Source organism: Enoplosus armatus, chromosome 24 (genome assembly GCF_043641665.1).
Source record: "Enoplosus armatus isolate fEnoArm2 chromosome 24, fEnoArm2.hap1, whole genome shotgun sequence".
In the NCBI taxonomy this organism is placed as follows: domain Eukaryota; kingdom Metazoa; phylum Chordata; class Actinopteri; order Centrarchiformes; family Enoplosidae; genus Enoplosus; species Enoplosus armatus.
In genome coordinates this window covers 9,736,552-9,752,018 of record NC_092203.1, presented here as the reverse complement: position 1 = coordinate 9,752,018, position 15,467 = coordinate 9,736,552, and the positions used below count along the sequence as shown (strand labels likewise).

At 40.2% G+C, this 15,467-nt stretch overlaps 1 protein-coding gene across 4 annotated transcripts; it reads left to right on the top strand.

Moving 5' to 3' along the window:
* The first annotated feature begins 2,257 nt into the window (after positions 1-2,257).
* Positions 2,258-11,151, top strand: LOC139306518 (poly(rC)-binding protein 3-like). Of its 4 annotated transcripts, none has more exons than XM_070930398.1 (12): positions 2,258-2,332; positions 2,470-2,493; positions 2,584-2,616; positions 2,709-2,825; positions 4,184-4,315; positions 4,653-4,781; positions 6,001-6,075; positions 7,725-7,766; positions 8,799-8,877; positions 9,377-9,429; positions 10,180-10,349; positions 11,097-11,151. In XM_070930398.1, exons 1-12 carry the CDS (start codon positions 2,258-2,260, stop codon positions 11,149-11,151), a joined length of 984 nt encoding a protein of 327 aa, XP_070786499.1. The 4 variants fall into 4 exon arrangements, with proteins under 4 accessions (XP_070786499.1, XP_070786498.1, XP_070786497.1 ...); XM_070930397.1 differs by having other exon boundaries at positions 6,001-6,144; positions 8,802-8,877; XM_070930396.1 differs by having other exon boundaries at positions 6,001-6,144.
* The last annotated feature ends 4,316 nt before the right edge of the window (positions 11,152-15,467 follow it).

Here is a 15,467-nt window from a genome sequence, read left to right as displayed (position 1 = left end):
AGAATAAAACACACGCTAAGACGGCTTTTAGGGAACTCGTTGTGCAGCGGTCGCAATCAAAGTTAACAACATGGTAAACGTTGTTTTATATGTTATTAAAGCATTTACTGGATGTTTTCCTGCCGTGTAATGTTGCAGTTGGACTATCTTCTCATATTCCCGCCGTAGACTGAGTGTGTATAGCTCTGTATAGCCGACCTGAGGGATCCATCCGGGGGAATTAAGCTGTTAAATTAGGCTCCCATTGTGTCGGTGATGACGGCCTCAACAGGGTGACACAAAGGTCAAGCAGCTCAAGAGACAATCCTTCCACATGATAACCCGGACCGAAGCATCTACACCTTTTCATTTCTAATATCTCTTTTCACTCGGAACGACTGCCGAGACCATAACTGTAAATCCCATCAGCTAATTAGCGATGGGTCAGGGGAGGGAGGACGATTTCATTTCCATTTCCACGTAGCAACAATGCCTCTGATTGGCAGACGGTGACTCTATCTGTCTCTTCAGTCAAGGTCAGCTGCTTCAGGAGCTTTTTCTTTCCACATATTGTCTTTTAGCTGCTGCTGAAGAAGGAGAAATATTGTTTATATCTCTATTTTTCTTGGTACAGAACAAAAATGACATTTTCAGGGCTGATTTCTAACTCCTGACAGTTCATTTGATCTCCCTGCTCCCGCTCTGAGCCCTCTGCCTGGTATAATCGATCCAATTCCATTCATTTGTTTTTTGTCTTCTTTCATTTGTCATAATTTGAGAAGGTAAGCTCCTCATGTACAATCATTATATCCACTTAAAGTCTCTAAATGTGTTTCTCCTTGAATTTAAAAGGATAATTTATTCAAATTTAGTAACAGTCATTTAAATTTAGCTGTTTTTGTCATCATTATCTAAAGCTGGGTGATCTGATTCTCTCTAAAATCTCACAATATAAATGCTTCTGCAGTTTAAAGACGTTTCTGGTTGATTTATTAACAGAAAAATCAGCTCTGCCTGCAGAGCATGAGGGGCTGGCGTCCACCGTCAGGACTGCAGCGCCCTCTCGTGGCCGCTCTCCTAACTGACGTCTGGCTTGAGTCATTACATCACTTGTCAGCCAGAATTAGATGGGTTCCAGCTGAAATGGGCTTGATAAAAATAAATACGGCGCTCAACGTTTGATGGCTCATCTCATCTCGTGACTGAAGAGACATATGCTGACCTACATTTCAACGGCTTTTATCGCAAACTGTTGCGTGCTGCAGCTCGTTCTTTCTTTGAAAATGTTTGTAATATTTACATCCTACAATGACTTTTATCGTCTTGTGACTTCTTTCCCCCGGGGGTAAACAGCAGATGCTGGGCCCCAGTTTACCCCGTTTTCTCCCTCTGTCCGTGCAGTTTTTACTGTACTAAAATACTACCAGGCCTCAGGTTTGCTGTGCAGTAAATAGATTTACAATACTAGTGGAGGAATATGCAACGTATAAGCACAAAACTGTCCCTAAAACTACATTTTAGGACCCTCTTTCAGACAGAGCATCAAGGTCAACAAAACAAGCAACACTGAGTTGATCTACTAACAAGTACTGTGTGTGTACTAAATACATCAATCCCACGTACACCGTCCTGCTGTCAGAAATACTCACTAGAACATGGAGCGTGTATTAATCCGCAGCTGAAAATAGTCCCCGACAAATCCGCTTCTTACTCCTGTTTCAGAAACGTTTATTAAAAACGACAGTGACCAGCTGTTTCAGGAAACTGCGGTGCCTTTTTTAAGGATGAGAGGACATTCGTGAGTTTACGTATTCAGTGAGAACAAACGGGCTTGAGGCCGAGAGCCACGGACAAGGCAGGGAAGTCAGAAAGTACTAAACGACAGTCTTTGGCGTTTTTTTTTTTCATGGGATTTGTTGACAAAAACATATAGAACATAACTAGCCTCGTCCGTATTGTTTATGTAAGTTGATATTGTGCTTTGGTGAACCAGGAGCTCTCGGTTGTGTTCTTTAATCATACTCCAGTCGTCCTACACACTTAAATTTAATGTCACTATGAAGTCTTATCAGTATGCTGCTTTTTGCCACCTGGTCGCTAAATATCAAACTATTCGAATAAGGTACTTTACTATATTTTCATTACTGACTCAACAGGTATGTCTTTATTTCTTTTATCTGGCAGGTGACCGGTTGGCTGACTCCACCATCACACTCGCGTTGGCCCTTGAACTCCTCTCTCACGTGACCACGCCCCTTCCTTCACATCCAATCCCGACATGGAGCCCATCAAGGTCCAATCAGAAGGTGGACTGAATGTGACCCTCACCATCAGGCTGCTGATGCACGGCAAGGTAGGAAAACACAAAAGAATGAATCCAATTTCCTGTAACTTTCTTGCTCTAGTTTTATTTCCATTTATCTGTCAAAAGAAATTAGACCCCCGTGGCACAAATACACCTAACGTTGTTTTATTTGTGTGTTTCTGCAGGAGGTTGGAAGCATCATAGGAAAGGTATTTATCACAAACACAACAAGCAGACCATGTAAAGCATCATAACGCCTGTGGGAAATACACAATAACGTTCCTTTTCCTCACTTCCAGAAAGGAGAAACGGTGAAGAAAATGCGAGAAGATGTAAGTAGAGCTGCTCTGCAAATATTAACACTCCAAAAATGTGTTTTTAACTCCTAATCATGTATTTTTTTGTTGCTTTTCTTGCTCTGCAGAGTGGTGCCCGAATCAACATCTCAGAGGGGAACTGCCCTGAGCGGATAGTCACCATCACCGGGCCGACAGATGCTATTTTCAAGGCCTTTGCCATGATAGCCTACAAGTTTGAGGAGGTATAACATTCATCATCTAAACACTGCAAAGTCTGCTTTTACAGTATTTCATATATTGCACAAGTACCACATTATACTGAGTCAACAGCACTAAAAATACTCCATTAAAAATTCCTGCATATAGAATGTGAGTTAAAGTATGCAAGTATAATCAGGAAAATGTACTCAAGTAGTACTCAATGCAGAAAAATGTCCTCTGGGACTGTTATACTATTATATATTATACCATTGGATTATTATTACTCATGCATTCATGTAAAAGCATAATTTTCTCCATTAATCGATTGATTGTTTGATTGGTAAACATTAAGAAAATAGTGAGAAATGCCGTCACAGTGTCCAAACCTCACGATTATTAACAATAAATTAAAGTAATCTAAAGGAAAATCTTCATATTTGAGAAGCTGGAACAATGAAATGCTTCAATCCTGTAGTTTAAAGTCAATATTTTATAAGCTCTGCACAAAAATCTTAATCTGTAAAGTAACTAAAGCTGCAGTAGAGTACAAGTACCTCATATTTGTACTTAAGCACAGTACTTGAGTGAATGTACTTAGTTACACGCCACCTCTATGCTTGAGTGTCTGTACTGACTCGTATCCAAATGGAATACAAAGCAGGCTTGGCCCCGTTATGTAGGACAGAAATGTGCTGATCTAACCTTGCAGCACCCTTTGAAAGTGGGCCAGTACTGTGTTTTGATTTGGGTGCCGTATCAGCACGCTTCCAGCCGGACCAAGCCAAAGAGTCTCTGCTACCACATGACAGATAAACCTGACTCTAATCATTTATAATCAATATATAATCGAGTGTTTATAACATTACAAAAGGGACATTTTTAATGTGAAGTATTTCCTAAAAGAGAGTGAATATTGAATTTACGGAGACTCAAAATGAACGATAATGTTGCGTAAAGATGTGTAAATAAGCAGCTGGCTGCCAACAAGCACATCAACTTAAAAGGTGATGACATGCGAGTGTTCACAGCTTCTTGCTTTCAAGTGGCCAAAAAATCAGTTAATGCAGATTGAAATATTCTTTAAAGCCATTAAATCTCAAATATTGAGAGGGCAAGTGCTCTTCAGTGCATAGCATACAATGAAAATACTCATGTACAAGTACCTCAAAAAGTATAGTACGTGACTAAATGTCAAAAAAGATGCCAACATATAGTAGTGATGGGAGGTCTGAAGAGCTACTTGAAGGTAGTTTTTGTGGCCCAACATATAAAATATCTTCTGTTTGACATCCGAGAGAGAGTTTTCTACAGTTTCCACTGATGCAGGATTCATGCATGAAGGTCACCGCTGCACGTTCAGTTCTGTCTGACGATGAAACCTTGTCTTTCCTCCCCTCAGGACATAATCAACTCTATGAGCAACAGTCCAGCCACCAGTAAACCCCCTGTAACCCTGAGGCTCGTTGTCCCGGCCAGCCAGTGTGGCTCGCTCATTGGCAAAGGAGGCTCCAAAATCAAAGAAATGAGAGAGGTAGAGTATCAGGAAAACTCTCCCTCTATTCTAATGATCATATGAATTAAGATACTACCAGCTTTTATATGAAATGCTCCAGTTTTGGAGGGATTTCACCGACAACAGCACTGAATTTTAAGGGTGCAGCCATGAGATATTTATTTTTCATATAGTCAACTTTCTAAATCCTATATTTATGGTCCTATATTTATGGTTCATATAGTCTCTATTTAAGCTTTAAATCCTGCATAATCCCCAATATGCAAAACTCAGAGCTGTTTTTGCTGCTCTGGAAATTTGCTCCATTTGAAGTTCAAGTGAATTCAGATTTAATAAATATCCTTCTGACCTTCAGTCCACAGGAGCTCAGGTCCAGGTTGCAGGCGACATGCTCCCCAACTCCACCGAGAGAGCAGTGACAATCTCAGGGGCCCCAGAAGCCATCATCCAGTGTGTCAAACAGATATGTGTGGTGATGCTTGAGGTACAATCGGGAGGGGAAAACGAAGGAAACGTTATTCATACTTAACATATCTTGTGATTGAAACACCTGATATGGAAGATAAAGTGGTTTTCTTACAGTTATAATCCTCAAGATTTCAGTCCTGGTGTATTTAGCCAACTGCACTGGTGTATCTGTTTGCAGTGCAGCCAAACAAACTCATTATTTTAATAAAGAAGCCCGTCAATAATTAGCCCTTTTCCATCTTGCGCATGAGCAAAATCACAAACACCAACAATGGGTTACGTGCTGCATCATTTCCTGTGAATCTTTCTGTGTGCGAAGGCAATCTGAATCCTGCACGGGAATGGCGGACCCCGCCAATAAAAAAAAAAAAAAAAGATGAAAACGGCAACTAGCAAAAACAGGGTTTGATGTGATGAAAATCTTACGGATTATAACTTTAACACAGCTCGGAGTTTGATCTGCTGTATCCTGCTAGTGAATTTCTGTGTTATCTGCTGCTAATATCATTTCATAACTGATGTATCTGATTGTGTTTTTTTTTGTGGTTTGATGTCTTGGTTTGCTGGGAAGCTACCCTTCATTCAAACACATTTGGCCTCCTAACTAGCTACAAATGCAGCAGAAACTAGCGATACTGGCTTGTCAGAATTAGGATTATGTGATTTAATGTATCTTGCAGGGTAAAAAAAAGCCTAACCACAACTATTTGTTCAGGTCATCAGCCGACTCTCCTCAACATACAAGTCATAATGCTTTGGATCAAAGGGCTACACACTTTGTAGTTGTCTCTCTTTTTCTTGCACCATTAATTTTAACTATCTGCACAGCCAGTTCTCCATTGGGCCTTCATGATGGCACCAGCCATGGATACTAGGAGATATGTGACATGACTGTAAGTCTCTAGAATATGGACTTGAAAAAGATGTTTATAAATACAGTATGTACAGTAGAGTCATCATTATCCAGTTGAAAGTGATGTTCCAGGTAAATCCAAGTTTAGTTGTGCACTGAACCACGATTTGGACATTTTATGTCAGCATGAACACACAGTGAAGAGCACTTTTGTGTGAGTGTCACAGGTTGTCTTCCCTAAGGCACTGTCCCTCTTGGTCTCACTTTATGCAACTTCTTTCTTTCTTTCTCTCTTTTTTTATTTCTTTCTTTCTGCTCTAACACTCTCTCCACATCTCACCCTTCTTCTTCCCCCCACTCTCTCCTCCTTTGCTCTCCTCAGTCCCCACCGAAAGGTGCCACCATCCCCTACCGCCCCAAGCCTGCCTCCACCCCTGTCATTTTTTCAGGTGGCCAGGTAAGAGCAGACCCTCTGGGGGCGTCCACAGCCAACCTCAGCCTCTTACTGCAGCACCAGCCACTGCCTGTTAGTGTCGCACCAGGTTTTACTCACTTTTCCTCCCTTCCTCACTGCCCCCACCCGTCCCCCGACTAGCATGAAACCATCACTGCTGTTTACTGTGCCCTCACTGTCATCCATCACCCGCAGCCACTCAAACCAGAACTGGGACAAATGTAGTCGTTGACGGAGAATCAACTTGCCTTTTAATTGATGAGAACAGAAGCAGCGAGTCTCAAGTCAAAATATAGAAAAGCTCTAAAGACTGATAAAAACCTTTTCATTCATTCACTTTGGCCTTCATGATGTTGGGCTGCCATCATGCTAGTTAACTTTGACAGAAACAACCTGGATCACGATAACAGAGCTACATCTGTGAGACTTAGCAGACACAACACACTGATCATGTTCAGGTGAGTTTACTCACACAGCAAGTCGATGCAAACAGAGCCAGGCAGGACAGCAACAGGTGAACACACAGCAACACAGCAGCAGTCAGGTGATCTGCAAAGGAAGGAAGTCAGTCGCCAACTAGTGGACTGGGTGTGAATGACAGGAGATCAACAAAACTCAAGAGTTTAACAGTTTACTTTCATATAAAACTAAAGAAATTCAGCTAATATTCCCATTTGAAAAGTTGAATTTTTAGCAGTTTTGCTTTAAAAATGATGAATATCGAGTCTTTCATCTCTTCTCTAATCTCTATACTTGAGATTCTTACCCCTTAACATTTAGTTTTCTCCTTATATTTCCCCTTAAGTAGCTTTAAGGTCAGAAAAATCACCAAAACCCCCCCAAAATAATCACTTTACTATCACATAAGACAAAGAAAATCTGTACAATTAAGAAGCTGGAAACAGATCATTCTTGGCATTGTGGCTGATAAATGACTTGATCATCAACTTATCAATTATGAAAATGATTACAGATGAACAGCCCTACATGCTTCATATTACCTTATAGCTCTAAACTGAGATTCTCATCAATTAACAGGAAAGCTGACAGTTAAGCAGTAAAACATTAACATATTTCCATTAAATTCTAGTTGGGACATTATTGGGAAAGCAACAAAACACCTAAATCCAGGGGTCTATTGTGAGTTTCCTGAGCTGACCCCATGCAGAGCCTTGACATGTTATTTATTTCTGGTCGCAGCGTCGCTCTGGTTGCTGTCCTGGCCGATGAAAATGAAATCTAGCTCAGTTCTGACCTCTGTGGCCCCTATAAAGCACACATCCAGCAGGTCAAGTCACATTACTCCTCTCAGGGCCGCTCCTCTGGTTTCCTCCACACCCTCCCCGTCACCTCCCCGCTGTCTGAGTTGTCCCTTATTGATTTAGTTCAACTGGATCTGATTGATGAATAGTAGGAGAACATGACAGGGAGTCCATAGTGCATGACTGTCTTGAAATGTGGATAAAACTATAGCTTGAAAGATTTAAAAAAAAATATGAGTTTATAGAGAGCTTGAGTTGTAGAAATGTCATTTTTTTAAAAGTTAATATTTTGTTGTAGCGACTTGTCAGAAATTGATTTAGTACAGTGTGTGTTTTGTTTTTATTCTGATGATTTAAGATAAAAATAAGCTCTTCCTCTCATGTTTGCAGGCTTACACCATTCAAGGACAGTACGCCATCCCACATCCAGATGTGAGTGCCGACCCCCTCTCTCTTATTTCTGTCTTTGCTCTCTTTCCACCCATATTAATATTAATCGTTAATATTAATACAGCTTTTTTTCTGATATGTATTTCCTATATTTTCTAACTTTTCTGACTCCCTGCCCTTTGTTTGGCATTAAACCTCATGGGGCTTGGCCTGAAGAAGTTCCCAGATTTGGCTGGAAATATTGTCCTCAAGGGACCTTCAAAACTTTTTCGAGTTATTTCCTCCTTTTAAAGCAGCTGGTGGCTTCACTTTACTTCTTTATGACATGAAGATAAACCCGAGACCTGGAACTTGCCTGATAAAGGCACAAACATTGTGCTGCTTTTATATGTATTCAATATTTTCTCGGCAAAATGTAATGCAGTTCTGAGCCGGGACCATTTTGGAAACTCTTCTTTGTTGGTGCGTTCTAAGGAAATCTGACATTCAGGACTGAAATGTCAGTTGCCAAAAAACGTTTCATTCACAAACGTGTGTTGCTGGAAAGTCAGAACATCATTTTCAGCCAAAACAGATGCAGTTTACGTTGTTGGAAGCTGTTAACTTAACGTTTATCATGTCGACTGAAGAAATATGCAGATTTAAGAGTCATTATTTCTGTAAACAACCTCTGCAACTCATCCATGCTCTGCACTTTTATAGAAGATGACGTCCTCGTTCTTACTCCCACCTACAAAGCTCTGATTGGCTCGGTTGTTTTTCCAATCTGACCTATTAGAATCACTGAGGATCTGGCGACACGTTAAAGCCCGCTGCACGTGGTCACACTTCACCAAAACAGAACTCAGGCCAAGTCCTATATGAGCCTCTTCTTCTCTTCTTCCTCCTCCTCCTCCTCCTCCTCCTCTCTCTCTCTCGGTCTTTGTCCTTTCCTGTCTGTGTTGCTACTTCTCCTCAGATCCTGTCTCGACTCTTGTAGCATTTCGGACAGACCTGTGTGTGTCTGTGTGTGTGCGCGAGTATGTTTTTAACGATGACCTCATAGCTCTGCTGTCCTCCTCCTCCCCCCCTCAGCAGTTGAGCAAGCTCCACCAGTTGGCTATGCAGCAAACCCCCTTTACCCCCCTCGGACAGACCACCCCTGCCTTCCCCGGTACGTACCCACCTACACGACGACCACCCTCTTTACCAAAGCTCCTTCTCTCGTTTTTACCTGTAGAGACAAACACATTCTCTTCCTCCTTTATTCTCTCTTTCTCTTCTTTTCCTGTCTCTGTCCTTTCTCTTGTTCTTCTTCTTCGTCGTTCTCCTCCTAATGGTCTCTGTGGTGCACTGCCATTGACATGGCCTGCTGGTGGTCTGCTCTTGTTGATGTTGAGGTTTCTTTTGTTCTTTGGTTTGGTTTTCCCTTAGTATCCTTTTTTTTTTTTAATGATGCAGTTACCTCAGATTTTTCCCATTTAGAGAGTAGAACTCAAATGGTCAGTGTATAATAGTTACACAGTGTATGTAGGCTCTGTTCAGGGCCGAGCCAGACTGCTACTGGTCAATAGTCTCCAGGACTACAGTTCATCAATGTTCCAAACTCTATTTTATGTCCTCTTCCTTCCTTCCCTCCTCTCTTTCCGTCTGCCTCCTGTGTTTAGCAGCAGGTTTGGATGCCAGTAACCAGGCCAGTACTCATGAACTCACCATTCCCAATGATGTGAGTACATTTGTCATGATGTGCAAAATGTCCGCGTGTGACGATGACGAAGTGTTTGTTTCTGTTTAATTCACAATGAAAGATTTGTCTTTTAAAAACTGACGGGGGCGTCCATTTTTAAATTATAAACAGGTTTCATTTTGCCTCCAGCACCACAAGTATTTAAAGACAACAGTGACTCAGAGATGCTGCTGCACTTATTCAGCGGTTTTGATCATCTGTGGCCACTTTGTGCTAATTTGTCGCTGCCAATGTACCATAGCTTAAAAGTCAAATTTAAAAACATTATGACAACTTTTCAGAAAATCCACGAAGGTTAACGCGACATTACGATCGTATTTCCTTCTTGAAAATTTAAGTCCATTCTCAGAGAGATTAGACTGATGAATTCTGAATTGATTGTTTAAATTATAAATCAAATTCCCCAAATAGCCCCAGGAGAGAGAAACAAAGCACGACCACTGGTCAGGAACAAACCGCTCAAAAAGCAAAGCGCACACTCATAAATGTTGTTGGACCACAATGTCAAAAACTCTTGACTATTGAGATCTCCTCCTCCACAGCAGAGATACAGTTCAGGTGGCTTAATGTGCTTAATGAAAAAGAAGTATTTAAGTTGTAGCTGAAAGGCTGACAATGGCTGGTTTGCACTCACATGCATCATAGCGAATCCATGTCCCGTCAAACACAGCGGCAGATGAAAGTGTGTGTATGTGTGTCTCTTTCATGGCCATCCTATTTTCTTCCCAGCTAATAGGCTGCATAATCGGACGCCAGGGAACCAAAATCAACGAGATCCGTCAGATGTCTGGGGCGCAGATCAAAATTGCTAACGCTATGGAAGGGTCATCGGAGCGCCAGATCACCATCACAGGGACCCCCGCCAACATCAGCCTGGCCCAGTACCTCATCAACGCAAGGTCAGAACTCGATTGGCTGCTGAAGTCTCATTATTCATTCATGGCACCGTGAAAGCTACGACGTGGATGTGTCTTTTCTGAAATAGCAAAGTGTCCAATTAGTTTCTCTCACTTTGTCTGGTTGTTGCAGAAGCACTTGTTCCTCATCTTAATGAGCATAAAACAACAACAACAACTTTCCATTATTCCCTGCTGCACTCGCTCCCCCAGCCTCTCTCATTTGTTGTGATTTAATATTGAAAAGGACATTTATGGGAAACTCGCTGATTCGCTTTCCTGCCGAGAGTTAGATGAGACTCTCTCATGTCTGCGTGGTTAGCTTAGCTTAGCATAAAGACTGGAAACAAGGGGAAACAGCTAGCTTGGCTTTTTCCAAGGTAACAAAATCCTCCTACCAGCACCTCTAAACTCACTGATTAACACGTTTGATCCGAACAAAATACAAATACAAAATTTGCTGTTTTACTGGGGGCCACGTGCAGGATTATTTCTTGGCCGGGGGTAGTGACTTTGAGGGTATTTACACTTTGGTTTTACCTGTATCACAGAGGATAATTCTAGTAGTTGCAGTGGCTTCTCAGATGTTATAGAGGGAAATTATTTTATGTTAAAAAACTAGGGTTTTACAAATGCATTCCAGTATCAATGTTCTGAGAGAAACATGTTTGACCCATATTTGAGGTTTGAACGTATACTGCTTTTTGGAAATGAGAGAAGAGAAATGATTGCTCAATGATCCTCCTTCAGGTTCAGAGACGTGGCGGCCATGTGGAACGACCCATCTTCCATGACCACATCCTGAGATCCCTGACTGGCTCCTCCGTTTGGCCCTTTCCAATGACTGACTACCGCAGACAACCCTGATGAAGCCCTTCGGACTCTGGCTCTGGCTCTCCGAAAAAAAAAAAAAACCCTGGCCACCTTCCCGCCCTGGTTCAAAGTTGTTTATACGTCAGGGAGGGTTGGGCGCTCATTTTCATTTCAGAGAGCCAGGTAAAATCTAAAAAAAATAATAACAAAAAAGAAATTCTCTGTTGATTAGGTTTTTTAGAGAACTGTTGAAGCATGTTGAATGTTTATTAGGAACAACTTGTGTTAAATCTTTCTTTCTTTTTCTCTCTATCTATTGCTTTCGCTCTCTCTCTCTCTCTCTCTCTCTCTCTCTCTCTGTCAGTGCTGCGTCATAGAACATCATTTAAAATAAAAAAGTACTCGTAAAAGATTGAAAACTTTTTGTAGAACGTAGTTATTTGCATATTACAGCTGCTCAGTGATGCTATCGGCAGAGTGTGTGGTGGGATGTAGCCAAATTTATCAAATTTTGATAATATATTTTGAAAAGAAAAAAAATTGGACTGTTCTGCTTTTGTCCTAATTTGCATCTTTGTCTACTTACAAATCCAGTCTCTACCCATGACTCTTTGCTGCATCACATGACCCTTTTAAGCCAATGGTATCACTCCTCGAGCCTCCCTTCTCATGTTAATTTCCTATATTTACATTATTGCTTATATTGCATGTGTTCAGTGTTGTATCGTTGTGTATTTGAGTAAACCTGTTCAGTGTACGTGCTCCCACAAATGTTATTATTATATCTTTGCGCTCCCGTTCTTTTTCCGCAAACTTTTTCAGCATTTTTGGCCACTCACGTCTAGTCCTACTCCCTGCCCAAATGAGAAACTTTCCGACATAGCCTCCTTCTATCAACACCGATTATTAGTATATAGATGCATGAATGGGAATTAGTGAAAAATCAGTGGCTAAAACACTAACTGAAAATTTAAATGATTGTTTACTAACTTATTATTATACTGTATTTGTTTTGTACAAGGACTATTGTGACTTAGCACATTAGTCAACTACGCGGCGCTCATGCAATAGACTATTCAACACTTTACTCTGGACTGCCTCTGATGTGGGAGGAATTAGTTGGACTTAAAAGCCAAGTGTTGCGTCCAAACCTTTCGGCTTCCTTCCTTTGTCTCGGAAAATATTCGCTTGTCTGCTGGTAAAAAAAAATTGTGGGGTTTTTTTTTTTTTGGGGGGGGGGGGGTCTTTTGAGAGAAAAACAAGGGGAAGAAGCCGACTCTTCTCGGCAAAGAGGCCTAAACGTTTGGACGAAGCCGAATGGTATTTTTTGGGCCAAGGAATGTTCAGGGGTTCATTGGGGGGAACCCACGGGGGCCTGGGCGGACGTGACCACTCAGTCTCTTTTTCAAGATTGTTCATCTTGTCATGTTCTTTTTGTTGTCATACGGTTGATTTGACGCATTAGGTTTGAATGTCTTTTTATTGTCATGACTATGTCAGCAACTTACTTGTTTTTATTTAAAAAAAAAAAAAGGACAGGTTGGATGACAATTCCTGCTTCACTGGTTTTCAGTAAAACCAGCATGTATTTATTTATGGTGTGGTGATGCACATATGACTTTTTGTTTGTCGATCACGACACTTAAGCTAAGTTAGTTTTGTTGTATTGTATTTAATTTGAGAGGGAGGTGTGGATGATATTTGGTATGATTCAGTATTTCAACCATCCCTCACGTATTCTACTCATAAGGATGCTCTAAATACTATTGGACAGCTTGAGTCATCTCATTTCTGAGCTTCAGCTGAGCTCAATTAAGTTTTGACACATACAAACAGCTGTTGAATGTTATTGTCGAATCACATTATCTACAGTCCAACACAGCAACATTCTGCATTTTCAGTGTCTCAATTTCTACATACATACCACTACTTTTGTTTCCAAGGAAAAGTTTGACATCTAGGAAAATATTTTTGCCAAGGGTTAGACGAGAAGATTGATACCACTCTTATTTGTATGCTAAATATGGAGCTACCACCATCAGCTGGTTAGCGTAGCTTAGCATAAAGAAAGGAAACACGGGGAAACAAGAAGAAATCAGTTTATCAGCACCTAAAACTTGTTGTAACATCTAGTTTGTTTAATGATGGTTAGCAATTTCCCCTTGTTTTCAATCTTCATGCTATGCTAAGCTAAGTTAAGCTAACTGCTAACTGTCCCGGCTGTAGTTTCATATTCAGCTGAAAGCTATCTAAGCAAATTAAACTCTGTGAGGGCTTAAAATATGAAGAAATAACATCTTGCACTATGTGTCTATGTCCAGACCAGTCGCCTAGCAACCAGTAGAGACTCCAGTTAGTTAGTGGTCCTGACCGGGAAATAGTCTGACACTTAAACGCCCAGTGATTTTACATATAACATATTAATGGTAGGTGGATTTTGTTACCTTTGGACCGAGCCGGGCTAGCTGTTTCCCCCTGTTTCCAGTCTTAATGCTAAGCTAAGTTAGCCAGCTGCTAGCAGTAGCTTCATATCTGGCATACAGAAATGAGAGTGGAATCAAACTACTCATTTAACTCTCAGCAAGAAAGCAAATAAGCGTATTTCCCAAAATGTCGAACTTTTCCTTTAACTTTAAGCGCTTTGATGACATAAATGTGATTATGTAAATGGACCAAATGCTGTATCACTATACTGAACCATGCATAGTCAATGATTATTCTGCAATAATTCTTACATTTTGATGTGAACTCAAGTAGTAGTGCTAGCATTGAAATTATGAATTTGTGTTTCTCTTTATTTTGAGTTGTCATAGCTTGTACTTCAATGGGAACGTTTGTCAAATGAAGAAACTGAAATTATGTTTTTTTGGCAAACTTTTTTTTGAGAACAGTTAGCTAATACCTAAGAGGGCATTCTTTCCCTACAGTATTGTACCAGTAAAGAACATCCTCAAGGGTATGGCTTTTATACAACTGTTATCATTGCATGTGTACCATTGAAATGTCTGCTTCAAATTAGTACACATATGTAAGAATTAAAAACAGAAAAACGAGGATTGCTAATGCTTATTAGCACAGTTGGCGCGTCCATTTGACAAAGATCTTGTTGTGTAATTTGATCGCTAAGCAGGAATATTGAGTTGTAAGTGATGGCAGTGTGATTTTAATAACATCAATATTCATGTGTTACTCAGTGTTTGAACTGTATTTACATTTGTGTATATGGCTGAGTATACTACGACTTTGAAACAAACTGCAACTAATGCAATAATAGGGTGCAATGTGCAATTATTTATTCAGTTATTTCCTTATTAGCATAGATACAGGAGAGCTGTGTAGCTTGTCGAAGAATCTTTTGAGTTTTATCCACTTTCCATGTGGCAGCAACAGCAGGAAAAAAAGAATGACTAGACATGTTTTGTTTTTTTTGTTTTTCAGCTTTTGTTTGTGTGTATTGCAGTTTGGGGAAAAAAAGTGATAGAACTTCGTAACTATTTTCGATTGATTTATTTGCTATGTGCAGATCTATATTAGTTGTGAGTAATTACATAGGTTTTAATTTCAAAGTGTTGGTAAGTATAAAAACAAATAAAGTTTCATTTTTTCTTTCTGTGACTTGTTTTTCTCTGGTTTCTCTTTGCTGCACATTAAAGCCTGGTGAACCATGAGCCGACGAGGGCCTACGTCGAGAACAAATCCCCCCCGGGGAGATTTTGATAGTTATTGAATACAGCTAATTATTGTATGGCAAAGTGATTATGGTAATTAGGTGATGAGGTTTAAATGGGAACCTCATCCATCCTATTTCTAAAAAGATAGCTGTGTGATTTTGCTGGAACAAACATTAAAATCAGATTAAATAAAAGGCAATTAAATATTAGCAGTGATACAATTAAGCGTGCAGCATGCTTATTGTTTAGAGCAGCGGTGGTAAAAGAAAGGTTCAGGGACCTCCTGAGGTCTTACAGGAGTTTCGTGGAGGTCCGCAGTAAAATTAGGAGTAATTATCATTTCTTATAATTATAACCATTAACTGTAATTTTAATTTAATTTGTCCTAATTAAAGAATGACTAAGGATGACTATTCTAATCATAGGTTGCTCTCTCACCACTTATTTCACCAGCTACAGTACAGACAGTTGGGTAATTTAATAATTAATCAAAGAGAAAAGAGAAGGATAATAAAGTAACAGTGAGACGTGTTAAGCTTAATTTGTGCTTGGTTCTGAACTCCAAACAATACTTTATTAAATCATCCTTATAAATTTGATGACATTAAATTGACATAAGTGTAAAATCGTGTATCTA

Excerpts from the sequence above, each read along its gene's own strand:
- LOC139306518 (XM_070930395.1), top strand. The coding sequence starts at position 2,258 with ATGGAGCCCATCAAGGTCCAATCAGAAGGTGGACTGAATGTGACCCTC. Across the intron at positions 7,767-8,798 it reads ACGCCATCCCACATCCAGAT|CAGTTGAGCAAGCTCCACCA; the intron begins GTGAGTGCCGAC and ends TCCCCCCCTCAG. Across the intron at positions 8,878-9,370 it reads GACCACCCCTGCCTTCCCCG|CAGCAGGTTTGGATGCCAGT; the intron begins GTACGTACCCAC and ends TCCTGTGTTTAG.